At 40.8% G+C, this 24,799-nt stretch overlaps 1 protein-coding gene across 2 annotated transcripts in view; it reads right to left on the bottom strand.

Moving 5' to 3' along the window:
• The window catches only part of MAP2K2 (mitogen-activated protein kinase kinase 2), a 1,901,538-nt gene that overhangs the window by 602,260 nt on the left and 1,274,479 nt on the right, over positions 1-24,799 (bottom strand). For both annotated transcript variants that reach the window (XM_044055499.1, XM_044055501.1), the window contains exon 7: positions 762-975. In XM_044055499.1, the coding sequence (XP_043911434.1) occupies positions 762-975 (214 nt within the window). The remainder of the gene's footprint in view (positions 1-761; positions 976-24,799) is intronic.

Raw genomic sequence — 24,799 nt, 5'->3', positions numbered from 1 at the left:
GAGGTCTAAGTGCACTGCAGACTGGGACCGCCAGAGGTCTAAGTGCACTGCAGACTGGGACCGCCAGAGGTCAAGTGCACTGCAGACTGGGACCGCCAGAGGTCTAAGTGCACTGCAGACTGGGACCGCCAGAGGTCTAAGTGCACTGCAGACTGGGACCGCCAGAGGTCAAGTGCACTGCAGACTGGGACCGCCAGAGGTCAAGTGCACTGCAGACTGGGACCGCCAGAGGTCAAGTGCACTGCAGACTGGGACCGCCAGAGGTCTAAGTGCACTGCAGACTGGGACCGCCAGAGGTCAAGTGCACTGCAGACTGGGACCGCCAGAGGTCAAGTGCACTGCAGACTGGGACCACCAGAGGTCAAGTGCACTGCAGACTGGGACCGCCAGAGGTCTAAGTGCACTGCAGACTGGGAAAACATTAAGACGACAACAATGAAACCAAGGGAACTCCAATAGTCAGAACAGGAAGAGGAGTAACTATTAACTCCTCTTAGTTAATTAAACTTAAACTTTTGTTACAGCTAACAGAAAGATGCTGTGCAAATGTGCTTAAGAATTACTAAATCAATATTTTGACTTTAAAATTTGCATTGTTCAATCCATTGAACAATTCTGACATGAAGACCACACAAAATCTAACCCTATTCACAACACATCCTTAAAGATGTTAAGGTCACTACAATATAAAGTAAAACACCATCAGGTAGGAGTTTATGATGTCAAACTTACACTTTCCTAAAAAGAACAGGCTTTCTTACCGCCTGCAAGACATCCAGGTGGTCTTGGCCGTGGTGAGGTACTGTGTGGTTCCCCTTCTGCGCCATCCAATATCGGACGACCAAATATGGCCTCAAGTTCCTTGCCATCTGGTGGAGGAATGGGATATCTTCCAATCGACAATTCCACTAATGAAAGGCCCATACTCCATACATCAGACTGTACAGAGTAATGAGTACCCTGCAATCGCTCTGGCTGCAAAATACCAACAATGCTTTAAAAAGAATGTTCAGAAACTTTTTTAAAAGCAGTTAAGCATTCCAGTTAATTAGGCAACAAATATCAGACCTGAAAACGGTGTTATAGCTCATACTAAAAATGAAACACAGCATCTTTTTAACGACGACTTAAAGGGCATGAAAATTACCAAGCACTGGTGTAAGCCAGGGTGCTTGGAATTTTATACTAGTAAAAGACGAAAAAATGCACAAACCACCAAGAAAATCATAGCACAAGCAGTATTCAGACAATTAGAGCCAGTGAGCCCTGAAATAATCCAATGTGTGCTTTAAATCAAGCCATGTCCAGTTCAGTACAATTCAGTATAAGGATGCGTTCTTTATTCAGACAAACAAGAAGGTACAAGCGCTTTTGTTCCAAAAGTAAAAGCAGGAACTTGGCTATGCTCACATTCCCACATACACTGACTCTTCTGAGATGTGTTATGCCTCCATTACACACCACTACTGTTGTGTGTTATAGGAGAAATATGCAGCTCAAACTCGCACCACTATGTCAGGTTCAGAGAAATCGCAACAGTGAACACCTTAAACATTTATCCTTCTGTCCGCCATCCACAGGCTAGAAACCACTGCCTGACTATACTGGGAATGCCAGCAGCCAGTGCAGCTGCCCCTGTACTTCATCACGTTTCCTGCCCATACCCGCTTCACATAGCACTAGTAAAGATTTTATACACTATTTCTGCAAACTTCTTTGTTATTTCATCCTGAGACTCAGTCATTTAAATGTTTATGTGACTTTGGTGCTTTAGAGTGCTTTTAGCAGTGACTGCCAAAATCGAAGCAACAGTAAAAGATGGTACTCATAACAAATCTTTTACCATGGTACAAGTAATATACATATCTAACTTATCATAATACCCATTCAACTGAAAAATGAAACACTTGTTTTAAAACCTTTAATAGCATAATGGCTCAGCAACTGTAGTAAGACAATCCTTTTTGTAATTCTGGGGAAAGGTTAACTGGAGATTAACAATTAAAACAAAGGAAAATAACCCTTAGACACCATATTGTTACACGAATAAACTGACTGACCTGAAGCAGAGGGACAGATGCAAAGAAAAATATTTGGAGTAAAGCAGTGCAGTGGGGTGCAGCATAACTCAGTACCGCCACGTATCTGGAGGAAACAGTAAGCAGTTCAATGCAGAATGGCTCAACACTGCCATCAGTCCTGTAAGTATGACAGTCATCACATTATCAAACAACGGCTGAAGAATACACCCAGTCTGCGTGCTGACACACTAATTAAAGAGGCAGTCATGGACAAATGCCATTCTCCTGCATAAGAAATTGGTACTTAATGTGAAAACAAACTGCAAGAAAATACAATCAAAGATCATGCTTCCTCACCTGGACGTCAGACGAGCAGAGCTCTGCAGTGTGAGGGCCTCTCTAAGGATGACAGCAGAAGCAACAATGGAAAGAGTCTTACAGACTCAATCCAGCATTTCCAATATCTGGAAAGTCACAGTATCCTGCCTAGTCACCTTGGGAGAATTCTTACCATGTCAGGGCTACCCATACAGTCTTGAGCACAAGCTGAACCACTTTATCCACAAACAGGATCATCCAGAAGGAAGCTTTCTTCTTTTTTTTTTTTTTTTTTTTTTTTGGGGGGGGTGTTGAAAAGCCTCTTGCAGGATCCTTTGTGGAGAGGCAGAACAGTGCAAGGGCCATCCTTCTTTAGAATATAATTTCAAATTTCCTTTCCAAAAAATGGGATCAATAAGGGGAATGGGGATACCTACCCCATTCCGCTTCTTCTTCCCTTTCATTGGGGGAGGTCTTCCTTATAGATTCCACATGCCTCTTTTTGTATCTATGCTTCCTAGCAGACCTTGGATGAGGAACAGTCTACAAATGAGAAGAAAGCTAAAGTGTGACCAGATGTGTGGGGTGGATTCCACACCAGATATCAGGACCTTATCTCCTGTTGACAAACGCTGGATGACAAGATAGTGTGACCAGATGTGTGGGGTGGATCCCACACCAGATATCAGGACCTTATCTCCTGTCGACAAACGCTGGATGACAAGATAAAGTGTGACCAGATGTGTGGGGTGGATCCCACACCAGATATCAGGACCTTATCTCCTGTCGACAAACGCTGGATGACTAAAGCAGCACTCAACGCACTGCTTCCAGTCGACTGATTTTTTTTAACTACAGACAGAGAGAGCACCACAGAACAGTCCACACTAACTGTGTTGATAATGCCACTGGTGCCATGCTTGAGAGAGACTATACCCTTTCCCACTAGAACACTAGACACCAGAGATCTTTGTTAAAAATATATATATATAATAAACAAAAATACATATAGAAAAAGGGATTTGAACCATGCATCCTTGACATTTGAAACTCCTACATTAGTGCACTGCACCAACTGATATGTTAGTGAAGCACATTTTTTTTTTAAACATATTTTCTTAGGGACACAGGTATTATGCAATGCCTGCAATATGCCGTCACATACAATTGGAAGAGATAGAAAACTTTTACCCTAGTTTGAATCCACTGAAGGATATGAAATGTGAAACTTAAACGTCTGGCATTGAGGATTGACTGTAATTATCCCTGAATTATGTAGGCAGGGGAAAAGGAGATACTGTGGAAGACCTGACAACAGCAACAGAAACAGGCATGTGGTAAGTGGTTGCAGAAGCCCTTAAAAGCCTAGGCAAGAATTTCACCCATGTTCTCACAAAGTCAGCACCTGTTTCCCCTGTCCAGTAGGGACACAGGTGGGATCCTAGGGGTGTATTTTTCTATTTCCCATCTAGTTGCCCAGGTTCCTCTTAAAGAGGGTGCCGCTCGTCTGGTCAGGATAAAATAGATAAACATTCGTGGGTTCTCTTCAAGCAACTTTATTATGTATAAACACATCAGAACTGAGGCTTAATAACTTTACCTTATTACACTCATACATGCTCACTCTCTGGCTGCACTCTCACAATGGCGCTGAAGCTAGCACATGCTTGCTACTTATATGCACGTGCTGTCCTTGAAATGCTTCTTAAAGATACAACACACACACACTACTCTACAGAGGGCTAGTGAGGTACTCTGCTTCACATGGAGAGGGAGTCTACTCCACAGATGGGGGAGTCTTTGGAACACAAATTTATCCCACCAACAAGTTTTATTAATGTAACAAGACCAGTTTGAGGTCTTGCTTGTGGGTTGCATGAGTGGAGTTTGACTTAAGGACATGCAGCAACTCCACTGAGGCTGGGCCTGAGACAGCCAACAACAGGTCACTTCTGAGCAGTTTGTACGATACTGAGTAGAGGGACAGGGCTTTTAGCCTAAATGTATAGGATAGGTGTTTGAGACCCTGGGAGTTTCCTGAAACCTCTGTGGTCTCTCCAACTGCTGCATATGCTTGGCAAGGTACATGCCAAAGGGGGCACTGTACTTGATACTGGGTCTGAAATGAGAGGAGTACAGGGATGTTATGACTTCTTTGTTCCTAAATGAACTACCCTTACTTATTAGCTGGGCCATGCAGAAAGCGTTCCATACAATGGAGGCAACATGGTGGTCAAAGGTCAGGTTGCTTTCAACCTGGTGCCCAAGTCCTTCATCACTGACTGCATACTTAGTATGTTAATAATGTGCTAAATTAGTATAATGATGTATTTCTTGGCATTCAGTTTGAGGCCATGGTTCTGGCACCAGACATTAGTTTGGGAAAGGTCCTCTTGGAGGATGTTCACATCACTAAGGGAATTTAAGACGGTGCTCAGCTTGCAGTCATCTGCAAACTTGGTCAGCCAAAGACCACTGGTTTTGGCTTGCACCTCAGAAAAGTATATTCCAAACAGTAGAGGCCCCAACACCGATTCTTGGGGTACGCCGCTCATTACAGATTTACTACTAGAGTTGGCTTGCCATACTTTGACTGAGTGGGTTCTATCAGTAAGCCATTTAGTTACCCATCTGGTAACATATGGGTTGATGCCTAGCTGGGAGAGTTTATCTATTATGCCTGAGTGGGGAATAGTGTCAAAGGCTCTGGCTAGGTCAAGGTAGGTGGTGTGGTAGTCTGACCAAGACTTGCAAGGCTATTTAGGAGTGGACTGTACAGTGTCACCAAATACATATGCAAGTACTTTAAGAGCTTAGATGTCTCACAGATGACAAAAATAAATGCACCACCAAAATTCGCCAATCTCCACAAATAGTGAAGTACAGTCCAGGCTGAAAATACGACAACCAAGGCTTTAAGAAAAGTATTAATTTATTCCAAGACTCGAGGTAAGCACTTTCATACAAAACTCCATCAATCCATGAAATATACAAATAACAAACACACTTAAATACAGATCTAAGCACCTAATCAACCAATTAAAACAATTCCAGTTGCATATAATCAATGAATCAGTCCTCATGTTAGCAGAAGGGGTTTTTAAAGGTATACTTTCATTCAAGCCAAATCATCTGTCAGCTTGTAGAGTTATAATTCAGTGTAATTTCTCTTTCTACCCTATACTGAATACCCCCCCCCCCGGGGATTCACATTAAATGTACTCAGTACCATTAACTCAAATGTGTGTCCTCCTTTCTGCTTAATATTTTTATTCAAAGCATTGGTAGGCACATCCCTTCTTATGTCTCCTAAATGCTCTAATACCCTGTCTTAACCTCCTGGCTGTCACTCCTACATAAAAACTAGGACATTTTTTACATGTAGCCAATAAACCAGACCGGTACTGGTGCAGTCAGCATAAGTTACACTTAAACATTGCTTCTGAACCTGGATGTACAAAATAATTGTTCTTAGAAATATGTTGACAAGCTTTGCAGGAACGACAGGGAAATGTACCTACCATATCAGATATTCTACTGATTTTCCTTTCTCTCACATAACATAATTTCTGTTTCAAAGAGGGAGCATTCTTAAAAGCAAAAGCCGGAGAAAGTCCGATGATACTCTTCATTATGGCATCCATTAATAAGGCAGGCCAGTTATGTTTGATAATATCACATACCATCCCAATAATACTGAAATATAAGAGTGCTAACCTCAATTCACTTCTGACTCTTCATTGATATTTCTCTTTCCACCATTCTCAGAAAAGAATGGTTGCTGTTATCAAAGGGTGTCCAATCCTATTGTGTAATGGTACTATTATCCAAATGGTAGTCTGACCAAGACTTGCAAGGCTATTTAGGAGTGGCCTGTACTGTGTCACCAAATACATCTGCAAGTACTCTTAAGAGCTTAGATATGTCTCACAAATATCAGCTAGAAAGATAAGTTTAAATATATTTAATAATAAATAATAAAACAACAAATCAATACCCAGTAAAATCAACACAGTAACTTCAGAGTTCAAAATCACAAGAAATATAACATTGTAGGACAGTCTCAAATAAATTCAAAAAAATATAAACTAATCTTTACTATATTCCAATTTATATCTAAAACAGATACTATGCCCTAAATCGTACTTGCAAGCAAGGCAAGTGCAGATGGTGATGATGAGTGGATGTTCTTGCTAGGTCCAAGACAAAACATAAAATGTACAGTCTCTCTCTGAGAGAGTTCTTAAATTAATATCACATTTTACTGTTGGGTTAGATTGGATGGCATCACTTTTTGTCACTTGAACTCAGTTCCCAGGCTAAAACAGAAACTAACAGAATTGAACATCACTGTGTTAAAATATACATCTCTCAGATGCTTGTAGATCTTGGCAGTCATAAAACAATAAAAAGTTTTTACATTTGAAACCTAGTCATTATCTCTTTCAAGACAATACAAAAACTTCTAGCTCTAGACATTGGGTTTGCTACTGAACTGAAACCGAGAGATAACGTATTTTGTTTGTGGCCCAGCTATAAAGTAACTTAACCTCAACTATTCTTAAGTTTTGCAGGTGAATCTTTTATGTTCCAGCAGGATACACTGTGGATACATCTTAGCTCAGTACATAACATATAGTTCTGTATAACTCATATCAATATTCACACATGACATAGAATTACTTACAAAATTCCAGATAGGTGGGCTGTCAATATTTCCCTATATCACAAGAATATCTGTCAGTTCTTGATATGGCCTGTATGTTTATTCTATGCTTTTTCAACAGCACTAATCCTTATGGGTCAGACCCATTTTCAGAGAACAGCTTAGGGGGGAAAGCCACCAAAATAAAATAGTGTAATCATCATACAGGTAACTATGCAACAACTTACTGCCCCTGCATCTCGAGGTAACTAGCGTACATTTAACATAGTTGCTTATGCACATTCATTCATCAATAAGCAACACATTCACACCAAAATTTTACATAATTACATGCAACAATGTGTCTCAGAGACTAGCATAGTAACAGGGTTATTTTAGTACCAGATTTCGAAGAAGGACACCCCATTCAGAAGTAATGCATACGATTCACTGTGTACCATATCCCAATAATGATTGGTGTATCAGAAGAGAAGGAGAAATTATTACAGTATTAAGGGAGCAGTTGACGAACAATGTAATGAACTTATTCAAAGGAAAATAAAGAAACTAGAAAGAGATTTAATTGAGTACAAAAACAACACCAATTACCCCAAACCCAAAGCCAGGTACAGGTTTTGGGAAAGGGATTTTGAAGAATTCAGGGGGCAGGATGTATACAATGACCCCCCAGGGGTAGGTGACAATATTAATGATTTAGATGACTTTAACGAATACCCACCACTAAGGAGGTCAGAGAAACTAAGGAACAAAAATCAACATTATGAGAATCAACAGACTTCAAATTTTTGGAGTGGAGGAAGGAGGGGGAGGTACTAATTAAAACAAATACCCACCCCCCAACTTGGTTGTAGAAAACATTACGTTTGGCAAAAACAACCCACATAGGTTTACCAAAGGAGATTTTAGCATTTACAACTTTACTTCTACAGAATTACAAGATGCACACTTTAACTTACTTTCTAGAGGTATTAGGTTTATACCGCTTAGAAAGGGGACCTTGCTAAAACTTTAATAGATATAAAAACTTTTCTCAGGAAAATTAATTTAATTTTTTTTTCAATCGGGGAACACCTTAAGATCTGCTAATTTAGTATAAAAGAGTAGATTTAACCCCCCACTACATCCACAACTTAAAAATTTTGAAAACTTGGTTGAAACTGAAATTAGGAAGAAATTTATAAAAGTTGGATATAAAGCCAACTTAGATGTAAAGGAAAGTTCAGTACTGAAAGAATTAAACAATCCAGAAATTAGAATAATGAAACTGGCTAAAGGTGGGGAGATGGTGTTGATGGATTCACTTACATATGAAGGCAAAATGAATGAGATTTTAAGAGACACCTCCAGGTACTCCACTATTTCTAAGAATGAGATCAATATAGCTTATCATAGAGTAGACATGGTGTTAGAAGACCTATTAGTTGAAAATGTAATAGACAGCAAGACGTATGCATTCTTAAAAGTGGAAAAAAACAAGGATACCATCCATCTTTGGTATACCTAAAATACATAAAAATGGAGCAGACCCCCCCCCCCACTGAGACCAATAGTTTCAGCGGAGGGATCAAAAAAGTACAGTTTTGTACCTACCATAAATGTAGATGTCCGAGAGACATGCAACTGCAGTCATAACAAGTGGGTTGTCCTGCCTCAGGCAGCCCTCGGTCGGCCGGATTCCAAAGTCTGGGTCCGACATCGGCTGATGTCGCATTTCTCTCCGACGTCAGAGCGGCTGGAGTATATAAGCATCAGCCGACGCCATTTTCTTCAGTGTTTCTTGCCCCAGATGCCAGGTGCCCTCCAAGGAAGGCTGTAATCAAATTGGAAGACAAAAACAGGATTCCAAACAAATACATGAGCAATACAACAAATACACCATAACAGATATCCCCAGCTAAGAGAGAGAGAGGGATAGGAGTGGACCCTAAGCATAGAGGGGTATGGAGGGAGGGAAAACCCAACTGCAGTTGCATGTCTCTCGGACATCTACATTTATGGTAGGTACAAAACTGTACTATGTCCTTCAAGAATGCAACTGCAGTCATAACAAGTGGGTAGAATACCATAGCTTAGCTGGGGGAGGAGGTATGCTCTAGGAAAGAGATGGTGTGGCAATCAAACCCTGCAGGACTGCCGAAGCAAAGCCTGCTCTGGATCTGGAGTATAGGGGGAGATTGTAGTGTTTTGAGAATGTATGCACGGAGCTCCATGTAGCAGCTTCTAGAATGTCCTTTGTAGGCACCCCTCTTAAAAATGCTGTAGAGGTGGCTGTAGCTCTGGTGGAATGTGGTCTGACATAGGCTGGAACAGTCTTTCCATGAAAGGAATAACAGAATCTGATGCAATGTCCAATCCATTTAGAAATAGTCTGTTTTGAAATTGCTTTTCCTTGGACTGCAGGGGCGTAAGCTACAAAAAGCTGTTCAGACTTCCTACTAGCCTTGGTTCTGTCCAGGTAGTATCGAAGTTGTATATGAATGTCCAAGGTATGTAAAATCCTTTCCCCCTTATTCTCAGGATTGGGGAAGAAGGCAGGCAGATGGATGGCTTGATTTAGAGAAACCCTAGATACCACCTTTGGCATAAAGGTAGGGTTGGTCCTTAATGAAACCCTGTCTCTGTGGAAAATAATAAAGGGTGGTATTGCCATTAGGGCCTGTAGTTCCGAAACCCTTCTTGCTGAGGTAATTGCCAACAGGAAGGCTGTTTTCCATGAGAGAAATTGCAAGTCAACTGAAGCTGCTGGCTCAAAAGGAGGAAGAGTCAGTTTTTCTAAGACAAAATTGAGGTCCCAGGCTGGCACTGGGGCCTTTCTTGGTGGCTTAATGTTCTTGATTCCCCTGAGGAATTGCCTTAGTAAGGGGTGAGAAAAAACAGGAGGATCAGTGTTGTATCTGGCTGAAATAGCAGATGCATGTATTTTTATTGACGAATATGATAGGCCACTCTGTAACATATCTGCCAAATATTCCAAGATAAGTGGGATGTTCAACAATGATGCATCATGCCCTTTGCTGGTATTCCAATTGCTGAATCTTTTCCACTTTGCTAAGTAGACCTTTCTGGTGGATGGTCTTCGAGCCTCTGTTAGTATCCTCTGGACTTCCTTGGAGAGAGGTAAGTTGAATGTATTTATGGGATCTCCCAGGCTGTTAGCTGCAGAGTTTGAAGGTTTGGATGCAGTGTTTCGAAATTGTGTTGAGTCAAAAGTAGAGGCCACTGAGGGAGGGCCCACCTCCTGGTGTGACATATGCTCCGTAGTAGTGGGTACCAGTGTTGTCTTGGCCAATCCGGAGCTATTATAATTCCCTTGGGCTTCTCTGCTTTGATCTTTAGTAATACTGAGGTCATCAGTGGCAGAGGTGGGAATGCATAGATTGCTAGGGAGCTCCAGTTGAATGAAAGAGCATCTATTTTTCAAGCCTTTGGATGGTATGTCCTTGTGCAAAATTTTGGTAGTAGATGATTTTGGTGAGAGGCAAATAAGTCCACTTCTGGCTTGCCCCATGTCGAAGTGAGCTGTCTGAAAGCCTTCGGATGCAACTTCCACTCGTGTGGATCTGTGAAATTCCTGCTTAGGCTGTATGCCAACACATTGTCTTTTCCTGGAACAAACTGTGATTGCAACTGGATGTTTAGACTCAGTGATTTCTCCCAAAGCTGCATTGTCAGTCTGCAAAGGGGATAAGAGTGAGTGCCCCCCTGCTTGTTTATGTACCACATCACTGTGGTGTTGTCTGTCCGTATCATTAAGTGACCTTGCTGGAGCTGGTTTTGAAAAGCCTCGATAGCATGCATTACTGCCAGCATTTCCTTTTGGTTTATATGCAGATGTGTTTCCTTTGGAGACCATTGTCCTTGTATACACCTGCCTTCCATGTGCGCCCCCCATCCAAGGTCTGAGGCGTCTGTAGTCATGGTCTGTGTTATCTGTGGTTTTTTGAATGACATACCTGTGTTTTCCTGGCTCACCGAGGCCCACCATAGGAATTCCTTTTGTAAGCATGGAATGAGTGGTATGATTGTCTCCAAGTTGTTGCTGTGCTGAGACCAAACGCTTTTTAGGTACCATTGAAGCTTTCTCATGTGTAGTTGTGCTAATGGAACCAGTAGGATGCAGGATGCCATGTAACCCAGGGCCTGTAGGAATCTCCTTGCAGTCATCTGGGTGAGTTTTGCTAAACCTTTGAAGTAATGAGTTAACTTCTCTTGCTTGTCTTCTGTCAGGTAAGCCATCTGAGAGGCTGTGTCTAGTTTGGCTCCTAAGAAGATTATTTGCTGGGATGGCTGCAGTCTTGACTTTTGGAAGTTGACTGTGTATCCCAGAGCTTGAAGTAATCGTATGACATATTCCAGATTTTTTGTCAACATCAATTTGTCGTCCGCTTGTATGAGGCAGTCGTCCAGGTACGGGTAAATTTGTATACCCTGGAGCCTGCAATGAGCAATTACTGAAGCCAGGCATTTTGTAAACACTCTGGGCGCAGTAGATAAGCCAAATGGCAATGCTGAGAATTGATAATGCTCTGGCCCTGCAAGAAATCTGAGGTATCTTCTGCAACTGTGTCTGATAGGGACATGCAGGTATGCCTCCTTGAGGTCCAGAGTAATCAGCCACGACTCCTTGCCCAGCATGAGAAGGAGTTGCTGTAGAGTCAGCATTTTGAACTTTGGTACTATGAGAAAGGTGTTTAATGCGGACAAGTCCAGTATTGGTCTCCATTGAGTTTCTTTTCTTGGAACAAGAAACAGTCTTGGGTAAAATCCCTGTTCTTGTTCTTGTTGTGGAACTATTTCTATTGCTTTCATTTGAGTTAGCAGAGAGATTTGCTTGATAGCCTCTGCCCTTTGATGTTGTGGTAGATTTGGCATGCCTTGTTTTCTTGGTAAGGTATGAAAATGAAACCTGTACCCTCGGTCTATAATGTCCAAAATCCATTTGTCCTTTGTCAGTCTGTGCAAGTTTTCTGCAAACAGAGATAATTTCCCGCCCAAGGGAGCTTCCAGTTGTTCCCTGGTAGGCGGTAGTAGAGGAAAGTCATTGAGATTGTGGTTGTTGGGCAGGAGAAACCCCTGCGTCACCTCTTTGGTTTCCTGGCTGCCATTGACGTCCCCTGTAAGGGCCTCTGTATTGGCCTCTTCCTCGGCCACGTCTGTTCTTACCCCTTTGAAACTTTTCTGGATTAGGAAAGGACCAGTTTTTTGAAGGCCAATTCCTACTGAATCTGGGGGGTTGAACCTGGAGGAAATCCTTTACAGTTTGAACTGATTTTGCTTTTTCTTGATGGTCTTTAGTACATCCTTAGCATTTGCACCAAAAGCTTGTTCTTTTCCAAAGGTGCATCCAGAAGCTTTGCTTTTACATGATCTGGTAGAGGTTGATCTTTTAACCAAGCATGTCTTCGCATCACTGCCCCTGTCATAGCTGCCCTACATGAAGCTTCCAGTGCATCATATCCACACTGCAGGAAGTGATTGCTTACTTGCTGAGTGTTATGTACAGCTTCCTGCAAAGTCTTCCTGTCTAAAGGATCAGGAGAAGCTAGTGTTTTTTGTAAATCTTCTAAAAGATAATCCTGATATTGGAACATATGAAAAAGGCAATTTAAAGCTCTCATAGATAAGGTAGTGGAAGTGTAAACCTTTTTACCCCATCTCTCTAATGACCTTGCTTCCCTGTTGGAGGCTGAAACTCCTTTAGGCCCCTGTGAAATAGTTTCCAAATCAACAGTATGGGCCCTGAATAAATGGGAATGAGTTTCAGGGACCCTGTAATACCTGTCTGGCTTGGCTGGTGCAGGAGGGAGAGTATCAGGGGTAGCACTAGAATCAGAATACAAATCATCCAGAACATCAAGTACAGGAGGAATAGCTAAGGGCCTGTGCTGAGGCTTCTTAAGGAAAGTCCTAAGGCGTTTCCTGGAATCAGAATATTCCTGGCCCTGCCACTTGAAATGTTCCCTCATGGTGTGCAGAACTTCCCCAAAGGAAATATCCTCAGGTGGGGAGGCCGAAGGTATGGAATCTTCTGCATCTGAGTCCTCATAGGTCTGGAAGAGCTCTTCCTGGCTATCAGAGTGGACAGAGCCCTCAGAGTCTTCATCTGAAGGAGTAGGGTCAGAGGGTTCAACCCGGGCCTTTATCAGGAGGAGGCTGGGATGCTCTCTGGATGGGTCTGCGAACCTCTAATCATGGAAATTAAATCAGCAGCCATGGACATAATTTGTGTCTCTGAAGTCGGCTGAGGTAAAGATCTAGAAGTAATATGCTTTGTTTTGCTGGCTGCCTTAGCCCTAGTGTAGGCCTTATTAGACATGGCCATAGGAGGCCTGGCAGCTCCACGTGCAGGAGTGACCTTGTCTACAGCAATGGTCTCGGGCATTTCCTCGGTTTCGGTATCCGGAGGAAAATCTATAACTGGCGGAGAAATGTCTGGAATCGGAGTCGTCGGTAATGCGGTGTCTTCGGTTCGGAGCGGTGGAGAGACTGTCTCAGAGGGAACCGAAGCACTCGCGTTAAATTTTGGCGTGGAGTCGGTAGTAGACGCAGGCCGAGGATGTCTGTCCCGGTCTTTTCGCTTTTTGGGAGTTTGCGATGTCGGAAGATCCGACGGCATGGTATAAGCAAATTTATCGCCGAAAAAGTCTTCAGCGAACTCCGCCCGGCACCTGAGAGTGCGCTTGTTGAAGCGAGCACAGGCTACACAGGCCGAGACGTCGTGGTCTGGGCCCAGGCAAGGGAGGCAGTAAGAGTGGAAATCCTTATGAGGTATTTGTTTACCACAAAAAAGACAATTGTTAACTTTTTCAGTAATTTCTGACATCGGCTGAGGCAAGAAAAGGTCCCCAACGGGGTACTTAGCTTTTTTGATGACTTTGTTATCGTAGAATACAGGTGCTGACCGACTGGCACTTGCGAACTGCTTCTGCTTCGGGCACCGCGCGGCAAGAAAGACTGAAGAAAATGGCGTCGGCTGATGCTTATATACTCCAGCCGCTCTGACGTCGGAGAGAAATGCGACATCAGCAGACGTCGGACCCAGACTTTGGAATCCGGCCGATCGAGGGCTGCCTGAGGCAGGACAACCCACTTGTTATGACTGCAGTTGCATTCTTGAAGGACATCTTTACCCCTTGCCAAGTTTGTAGATAGTAAGCTAAAAAAGTTATGGTTAAAAAGAAGTAACACCCTTACAGGTTCATGGGACTTTTTAAGATGTGTTAAGCAAGACATGTATAGGGAGGAATTGACCTTTTAATAGTGGATAGTGTAGATTTGTTTTCAGCAATACCACATGAGGAAGGGCTGGCACTTTTGGAAGAAGTCATGTTTAAAGACAACAGTTTGACCCATGATGAATGTATGGTAATTTTACATTTAATAGATCTAGTTTTAAAATACAATTTTTTATATTTCAAAGGAGAATATTTTCATCAGACTAAAGATGCGGCAATGGGTGCGGCATGTGCTCCAACCTATACGAACCTTGTTTTAGCAAAGTGGGAGGAGAAGTTTATTTTAAATTCAACATGTAGCCACAAGTGGCTTTTATACAAAAGATTCCTGGATGAGATTTGCATTTTTCGGACTGCATCCAGTGAAGAAATACTTGAATTTATAGGTTTCCTGAATAGCAGTACAGATTTCATGTTCACCCACAAAGTGGACAAGGAGAAGTTATTATACCTGGATATAGAAATTTACAAAAAAGAAAGCCAATTTTGTTCCAGAGTATATAGGAAGGCAACCTATTCAAATTCATACTTACACTACACTAGTGCGCACTCAGCACACCAAAAGCAGAATTTAGTCAGAGGTCAGTATATAAGATCCTCGAGAATTACCTCTGATGAGCACGATTTCATAGAAGAAATGAAAACTCTTAATCAAATGTTCATGGTAAAAAAATACCTCACTAGTATTTTGGAACATATAGAAAAAGAAGTTTCACAAGCTAGAGCAGGGAAATTTAATCCGATTTTGGGCAAGGATAAGGGAACAATAGGAAAAAATAGGCAGGAAGAAAATTTCAACAGGGCATTGGTATTGGAATTTAATGCAACTTCAACTATGGTAAGAAATATTCTAGAAGAATGGAATAGGTTTACTTCTATTACAGATTTAGACAAAATCAGTAAGGAAAAGTTAAGGGTGGTATACAAAAATTCCTAGTTTGCAGAATTTGTTATAACATTACACCCCAAACAGCCCTAGTAACAAAAGAAAAAATGGAAGTTATAAATGTGGGCACCGTTCTCAGTGCGCCTACATTAATAACAAAGAATGTATAAACTTAGAACACTAGTAGGGAAGGATTATTACAATTGTGATGACATTGGTTTAGTGTACCTGGCTAAGTGTACAGTCTGTCTTGCTTTCTACGTCGGAAAAACTGAACGTAAGCTTAAAAGAAGAATTTATGAACATATATACGACATACAAAGTAAAAAAGAAACCAGTGCTCTATATAGGCACACCCAAATTTGTGAAAATGCACACTTTTCTTCTTTGTGATAGAAAAAGTAAAGAATGATGAGAGGGGTGGCCTATGGGAAGAAAGGATAGAGTATAGGGAGCTTTGGTGGCAGGTCACTTTATAAGCAAACAGATATCCAGGGCTAAATGACCACATATCATTAGCCCCGCTCTTAAAATTGAGAGCAGCCAAGTTATAAGACACACACCTAATTTTGTACTTTAAACTCTTTCTATTCCATTCCCTTTTTATGAACAATAACTATTATTATTCATAGAAAACAACATGTACAGGGTTTATACGATTTTTATAAAACGTTTTATATAACCGTTTATTAATTGTTCATACATTGTTTTACACATTGTTTGATTTTAAGATTCATTCATGTTTTTTAACTAAGTACCTCACACTTTGCCTTGTTTTTCTTGGGGGAAGTATTTTACATGTATTTTCATTTTTACTTTAACCTTTGAACTATTTAATTTAATATTTGAATGAAATACTCTACTGTAAGGTTTTATTTTACTCATGGTCTTTTTAGGAAGCCAAAAACAATAACTTTATTCAAACTTTACCAGTTCAACTGATTTGTTGTCTTTTATCCTTAAGAAAATTTCTAGGTATACATTTGTTATAGGATTGTTTCACATAGATGTAATGATTTTGAATGGCCACTAGATGGCACCATATACACTTGAACAAATGGAACTTTTAATTTTAAAATGAAATATTTATAAGTAATATTTTTAATAATTCATTCTATGGTCATACCAACTTTTTTAACACTCTTACACCAAACAAATTTTGTTTTAGATGTATTTAGGAATGTTTTTATTCATTTTTGGTCATGGTTCATTCATTTTCAACAATGTACTGTCACATTATCAGTTTTGGTACAATGATAACTTTAAGAATTAAACACCTTATTAGTTTATTGCGCTCTTTTTAGTATAAAAGGGGTTCAATTTTTGTCTAAAACCCACATCTGAGGAAGTGTATTAAATGAAAATGTATGGTTAGCGTTAATGTGCTTTGTCTGTGTGTTTCATATACAACAGCCAATTTTTAAGCTTTGTGTATTAAATGAAACAAAATGATGGATGATTCTACTGTCTGAAACTTCATTGTGCACCTTAGGAGTTTACTTTGTTGGAATATCTTATAATGAACCAAGTAAATCTACTCAACTTGCTTCCCCCATCCTAGTACCAGAAAAATAGAAATGTTCACAGTTTGTCAAAAACTTGAGGAACAGATGTATATTAGCTGGTTAACCAGATGCTCTAATCACATTCAGTCACTTACATCCTAGAGTTTAATGACACGATATAGAAGGAGCACAATTCACCAAATGAAGTAATTCAGCTGTCTATCCTGTGGCACGTTTACTATTATCTCCATTATAGTGCTCAGAACAACAGCATTACTAACATCCAAGTGCATTCATTATCACCTGCTTCACACTGATGTACTGCTCTACCTGCCAATCCTCCTACACTCCCCTTCAACAGTATTTCGGTGTACTACAAATTACTCTGCAAATCAAGTCACCTGAGCTCTATTCAAAATAAATCCATCCATGCAGTCTGCCAGCTTACCAGCCATGTTTACAGTGTTGTTACACACCATTAACTTGCAAATGGTTAAGATTTCTTATCTTTACTATGCATTCATAAAATTAGCTGAATCAATCATCAGAATTTCATTAAAAATGATAAGACTTTACTTCCATTATTTTAATTACTTAATTATTTGTGTTTGTTGGGGGTAGAACACAGATCAAAAACAAAACAAATGTACTCTGAGCCTGAGTTGTGCAATACAACAGGTAACTAGAACAGCATATTGTATTAAAAAATACAACACTTCCTAACAGAGTACTCGGTCAGAAATACTGGGTGAGCAAATGAGTTATATAAGGAAATGATTTTTGGGCTGGAATAAAGGATTTGAATTGCCTAGACAAATAAGGCCTTGTTAAGTTTAATTCTGTTGGCTGCCAAAAAAAAAAAATTACTAGAAAATGGAAATCAAAGTCTAAACTAACTGTATTTGAAGTACTGAATATTGTAAGAGATAAAAGAACTGGAAGTGGAATCTCTGGAAAAGGGTAGCAGCAAATTACATAAAAATGGACACTTTGGGAACAATGCATGCAGGATAATGTTTTGGAGGAGTAAAGTTTAAGAGAAGGCAGGAATTGAGCAATTTAAGTAACACTGGATAGATGATAATTGCATAAAAGCAAGCATGTGATGTATAATATTAACTGTGAACTTGTTAATATGTGTTTTCTCTTTTATATAAATAAATGTTTGCCTGTGTCTCAAGTGATAGTTCAGTGGCCAAAATTGGTTAATGAGAGCAGCAACTGAAAACATTCTCTGACAGAAGATATAACCAAAAAATGTAAAATTTGGAGATATTTGCAGGCTAATTTTATTCAGTAATAGTCAGAGAAAAGACTTGTAGCTTCAAGTTCTTCAAAAACTGCAATTTTCCTGTCAGAATTTCAGCTGCTTGGTCAAGATAGAAGAGACTTCAATATGAGCTACTAAAGAAATGGTACTCAGGATTCTTGTTTTAAAAAAAAGCATTCAGTCACTAATTCACACTGAGCTGAACGGAGGAGGGGCACTGACCACAACTCTGAAATGTGATATATAACAGGTATCCTGTTTTCTGGCTTACTTTTACTAGTTACTGCTTATTCTAACCATTTATTGCACTTTTTATTGCCTGCTGCCTACTTTTTACTGTATTTTATTTCTATAAACTAATTTGCACTGTTGTATGTGAATTAGCTGCCTTACAGTGCCTGTTAAATCAGTTTTGTTACTGTCACACTGTTTGTAAAGCTTTTTTAGCTAGTTTCACTGTGTGAAAGGTATTAACTGGAAATTTTCTCCATTTGTTAAGCATCCATTTGTTCTGATTTCCTGCCAAGGAGTGTGTCACATAACTGATTTGTTTGCAGTTAAAAGCATTCTCTAGATTCTCCTTGCTCCTTTTTCTGTTTAAAACTTTAATTTAATGTCTCACTGCTATTTTTCTGCTGTGATAAACATTTCTGCAGTATTTTCTGCCTACAACAGTCTAGCTAGTAGCTGTACCACAGCCCAGTTCAGGTTTGCTGTCTCTGGGCCTGGTTGTTTGTTTGCAGTAGCTGTTCGGAGCACATTTTCCAAGCTATCTTGGATTAGCAGAAGCCATTCTTCACCTTAGTGAGTGGATCATGTTGATTAGCCACTGGCTAGTAAAGGTTGACTGGTCTAGGGTTTGAGTAAGCACTTTTATTTTAAGTTGTTTCAGGTTTGTACCTTCTGGTATTTAAAGCCCTACCCTTGAGAGGATTTCTGCTTATTCACTCTGAGCTGAACGGAGGAGGGGCACTGACCACAACTCTTATCTGGGATATAGAACAACAGGTATGCTGTCTTCTAGCTTATTTTTACTAGTTATTGTTTATTCTAACCATTTTGTTGCACTTTTGTTGTTTGCTGCCTACTTTTTACTGTATTTTATTGCTATAAACTAATATGTACTGTTTTATGTCATTTGCCTGCCTTAAGGGGCCTGTTAAATCACCTTTGTTACTGTCACACTGTTTGTAAAGCTTTTTTAGCTAGTTTCACTGTGTGAAAGGTATTAACTGGAAATGTTCTTCATTTGTTAAGCATTGGCTTGTTTGTTCTGATTTCCTGCCAAGGAGTGTATCATTTAACTGATTTGTTTACAGTTAAAAGCATTCTCTAGAGTCTCCTTGCTCCTTTTTCTGTTTAAAACTTTCATTTAGTGTCTTCTCACTGCTGTTTTTCTGCTGTGATAAACATTTCTGCAGTATTTTCTGCCTACAACAGCGTAGCTAGTAGCTGTACCACAGCCTAGTTCAGGTTTGCTGTCTCTGGGCCTGGTTGTTTGCCGTAGCTGTTCTGAGCACATTTTCCAGGCCATCTTGGATTAGCATAAGCCATTCTTCACCTTAGTGAGTGAATCATGTTGATTAGCCACTGGATGGTAAAGGCTGACTGGTCTAGGGCTTGAGTAAGCACTTTTATTTTAAGTTGTTTCAGGTTTGTGCCTTCTGGTATTTAAGCCCTACCATTGAGAGGATTTCTGCTTATTCACACTGAGCTGAACGGAGGAGGGGCACTGACCACAACTCTTACCTGTGATATAGAACAACAGGTATGTTGTCTTCTAGTTTATTTTTACTAGTTATTGCTTATTCTAACCATTTTATTGCACTTTTGTTTGCTGCCTATTTTTTACTGTATTTTATTGCTATAAACTCATCTGTACTGTTGTATGTCAATTATCTGCCTTACGGGGCCTGTTAAATCATTTTTGTTACTGTCACACTGTTTGTAAAGCTTTTTTAGCTAGTTTCACTGTGTGAAAGGTATTAACTGGAAATGTTCTTCATTTGTTAAGCATTGGTTTGTTTGTTGTGATTTCCTGCCAAAGAGTGTATCATGTAACTGATTTGATTGCAGTTAAAAGCATTCTCTAGAGTCTCCTTGCTCCTTTTTCTGTTTAAAATGTTCATTTAGTGTCTCACTGCTGTTTTTCTGCTGCAACAAACATTTCTGTAGTGTTTTCTGCCTAAAATAGTGTAGCTAGTAGCTGTATCATAGTTTCCTCCCTCCCTGTTTGCTGTTTTGTTCTTTAAACTTGGTGGCTTTGCAGTTGCCCGCCCCTAATGTAAATTTGATTTGGGACACTCCTCCCAGTCCAGTCTCATTAGCTCATTCTATCTAATACTGAGAGAACATTTGGGAAGGACAACCCCCTTAGTTTCTTAACCTTGAATTGTCTTCTGTTGCTCCTTTCTCCCTTTCCACTTTAATAAAAAAAAGGAAACACTTTATTCAGCTGCTTTTAGAGTATTTGTGTTTCCTCCTCCTACTCTATTACTTCATCTTGCTTTTTCTGCTACTTGTTATCTAAAGTGTTAACCTGCATCTTTTCTGCTGCATCTATTACTACTTATTATACCATGACCCCCCCCCAAAACGTGCACGCTGAGTGGCCAACGTGCACATTGTAAATCGAGTTATACTAATGGAAAAAGGTCCGGTCGCCCTGACTTTTTTCCATTAGTATAACTCTACTTTTAAAACACTGTCTCCTATGTTAAATGGGTTTAACATAGCGAGACAGCTTTAAAATAAGCAACGGAGATCTCAGTTGCTTATTTTAAAGCTGTCTCGCTATGCTAAACCCATTTAACATAGCGAGACAGGTTTTAAAAAAAAGCAACGGAGAAAGCAAGATCTCCGTTGCTTTTTTTACTGTTTCGCTATGTTAAATGGGTTTAACATAGCGAGACAGTTTTAAAATAAGCAACGGACATCTCCGTTGCTTATTTTAAAGCTGTCTCGCTATGTTAAACCCATTGAACATAGCGAAACAGTAAAAAAAAAAAGCAACAGAGATCTTGCTTTCTCCATTGCTTTTGCCCACAGCTCTGATGTACTGCGCAGGCTTGGACTTGGTATTAACCAACATGAGTAACCACTGCAGCTCCCCTGCAGTATCCACTTCCCTGGTAAGATCCAACCATAAGGCGGTCACTTTCGAAGTCAGCATCTCCCTTGACCCCCTCTAGCTAGAGTCAAACAAAAAAACTTTAAAGCTTCACAGCCTCTTCCCTTTCTACAGGAATTGGCACCAATGTCCAATATTATACCAAAGTACTATACAAGCATTTATATAGATGCATGGAATCAGGAATACCTGACCGTACAAAATCATCCTCCGCAAGGAAGAGTAAACCTGTCTGGTGGACATCTGCAATACATAAACTATATAACAAAAGGAAAATAATTGCTGTCTACGACCAAGAAGGAGCAGGTGCCCAATTGGAAGCAATCTCCCCTTAGCCTGAACAGGCAAATAAGAGCACTAGTGAAATCCAAACTGGCCACATCTACTAGAGACAATCATAAAGGCTTCTTCACATATGTCCACAATCTCAAAGGAAGCACCCAGATCTGTTCAGAACTGGTGGTCAAGAACACCACATGCACAAATGCTGTAGATATAGCCAATCTACTGGCTTATAAATTCAGTGAAAACCTCACCTCTCTATCCCCATCAGTAAAACAGGACATCCCCAGGACCTGCCCCCCACCCCTCATCTCTAGGGAACAGGTCATCAATGCCCTCTCAAAGACAAAAAATATAGCCTCCATGGGACCCGATAACATCCCAGGCTGCATCCTACATGAACTCAGGCATGAACTTCCAGCACCATTAGACACCCTATTCAACCAAAGCTTTAGTACTGGCTTTGTCCCAACTGAGTGGAGGACAGACACTGTCATCCCTTTACACAAAGGTGGAGCGTCCACTGATCCGGGATATTATAGACCCATCAGCCTAACTAGTCTGATCTGCAAGGCCATGGAATGGATTATCATGGACCTCATTAACATGGACATTGGCAATCTCTGAACACTCGACCCGACACAGTTTGGCTTTGTCAAGGGGAGGTCATGTCTATTAAATCTGGCTGACTTCTTTGAGACAGTCACCAAAGCCAAGGACGAGGGGAAGACCGTGCACACCGCCTAACTTGACTTTGCTAAAACCTTCGACAGTATTCCTTACTCGGGCATAATAGATAAACTCTCTCAACCAGGCATCAATCCATATGTTACCAGAAGGGTAGCAGACTGGCTCACTGATAGAACCCACCCAACCAAAATAAGGGAAGCCACCTCAAGCAGTAGACCTGTAACGAGTGGCACATCCCAGGGAATGACCCTGGGGCCTTTGTTATTGGAGATATACTTTGCTGAAGTGCAGGCCAAAACCAGTGGGCTATGGCTGATCAAGTGTGCAGATGACTGCAAGCGGGGAACAGTCATCAATTCCCCAAGTGATGTGGACGTCCTCCAAGAGGGTCTCACCCAAAGAAATGACTGGTGTCAGAAACATGGTTTCAAGATGAATGCCAAAAATGAATCATCATCCCTTTGGGGAGAGTGATGTCCCCACATATTTTCACATTAATAACAATGTCCTAAGTACGCAATCAGTAGTGAGGGTTTTTGGCACCCAGGTTGATAGCAACCTGACTTTTAACCACCACGTTGCTTCCGTTGTACAGAAAACTTTCTATGTGGCCCACCTCATAAGTAAAGGTATCTCATCCTGGGACAAAGAGGTCATAACATCCCTGTATTCTTCCCTAAAAAGGCCAACTATTGAGTACAATGCCCCCCCCCCCTCGGCATGTACCTTACAAAGCACATGTAGCAGTTGGAGAGACCATAAAGGTTCCTCATCAGGAGAATCCAGGGCCTCAAACATCTACCCTACACAGGCTAAAAGCCCTGTCCTTTTACTCAGTTTCATATAGACTGCACAGAGGTGACCTCTGTCTGACATACAAAGCAATCTCAGATCCCACCTTGATGGGACTGCTGCATATCTGCAAGTCAAGCTCCACTCGAGTAACCTATACGGAAGATCTCAATCCGGTCTGTGATATCAATAGAACTTGTTGGTGAGACAGATTTTTGTCCACAAGACTCCCCCATCTGTGGAAGAGACTCCCTCTCCACGTCAAGCAGAGTACCTCATTATCCCTTTAAGTGCAACCTGGATAATTGGACGGGAAACAGAAAATACACCCTTGGGATTCCATCTGTGTCCCTGCTGGACAGGGGCTTTGGGTGCTGACTTGTCTAAACATGGCCTAAACTCTTGGCTAGGCCTATAATGGCTTCAGGGCCAGTAGCCTAGTAACTTCCTATGATCCTATAATGTCTAGTATGCAAGATGTATTACTTAAAATGGACAAACTGGATACCACAATAGAAAGTTTCACAGAGGAGACCAAAAAGAAGATGGAACATTTAAAAAAATCTTATGAAACAACAAAATGCAGAAATCAGCAGTATCAGAAGCTTTAAATGATCGTGAAGGGAGAATAACTGAAGGTGAGTCTCAGAATGAAATTCTTTTAAAACAAAATAACTGGCTCATAGCTAAAGCTGATGACTTAGAAAATAGACTGAAATGAAATAACATTAGAATTTATGGTATTACCTGAAAAGTATGAGGGAAACAATATAGTGAACTTCTTAACCTGGCTACATAAATATTATATGAATATAAACATGAATATGGAGGAGTGTCCATATTCACCAAGGATATTCACACCACCAGGTTACTTGCCCACTACAATGCGTCTGAAATTCTCCAGGTGCAACACTAGGTGAGACTGCAATCCAAATTGTAGCTTGCTACAGATCCCCCACCATGTCCCAAGATTCTCACCGCACCTTTCAAAACATACTGGAAAATATTAATATACAACTAAACACCCTAATACTGGGTGATTTCAACTACCCTGCCATTAACTGGGAAAACTACTCATGTGCCAACACCTTTGCCCAACGGTTCTTGGAATTCATAAATTCCAATGCCCTGGATCAGCTAATCCACAGTCCCACCAGGGGTTCCAATATCCTAGGCCTGGTCATTATCTATGGTCACCCCCTCGTTGGTCAGGTCAGACCATAAGCTAATCACCCTTAACATCCACATCCCACTCCCACCTCCCAGTAAGGAAACCTCCATAAAAAAACTTCTACAAAGCCAACTTCATGCTACTCAAGTCAGATGTTACAAACTTCATGACACCCATGCAGATGGGAACTGAAAGTTCGACTGCTGAGTCCTACACTAAGGCACTCTATGAGCACATCCACTCATGCATGAATCGTGCCATCCCAAATAGAACCAACATGCTCTCCTCCAGAAAAAGGAAGCCAATCTGGTGGTCCCCTGCCATAAAAAAACTTTACAAGAAAAGGAAGAAACTGTTGCAGAAAAGAGGAAAATTCCAGGATGCAAAAAACTCCCTTACCAGCCTCAGTAAGAAGCTGAGATCCCTCATAAGAGCCACCAAAGCTAGTTACGGAAATAAAATTTCCAAAGATTCCAAAGACAACCACAAGGCATTCTATAACTATGTCAAGAATCTAAATAGCAATTCTCAGATCTGCTCTGAGCTACAACAGAATGGCATTAAATATACTGATCCTAAAGATATTGCCAATATCCTGGCAGATTGATTCAGTTCCAAATTCACCCCCCCCCTCACCCCCTAAAGGGCCCATCTCAATACCGGAAGAATCAAATTCTGGTAATAGCCACACAGGTAAAAAACGCACTCGCCAAAGCTAAGAATACAGCATCCATGGGACCAGATGACATCCCGGGCTGTGTACTACCTGAACAACAAAATGAACTCGCACCTCACCTAAGTGCCATGTTTAATCATACCCTCACCTGAGGTTT

Source organism: Protopterus annectens, chromosome 13.part0, assembly GCF_019279795.1.
Source record: "Protopterus annectens isolate FY-2018-M chromosome 13.part0, PAN1.0, whole genome shotgun sequence".
Classification (NCBI taxonomy): domain Eukaryota; kingdom Metazoa; phylum Chordata; order Ceratodontiformes; family Protopteridae; genus Protopterus; species Protopterus annectens.
This window is presented reverse-complemented; position numbering and strand designations above follow the sequence as displayed.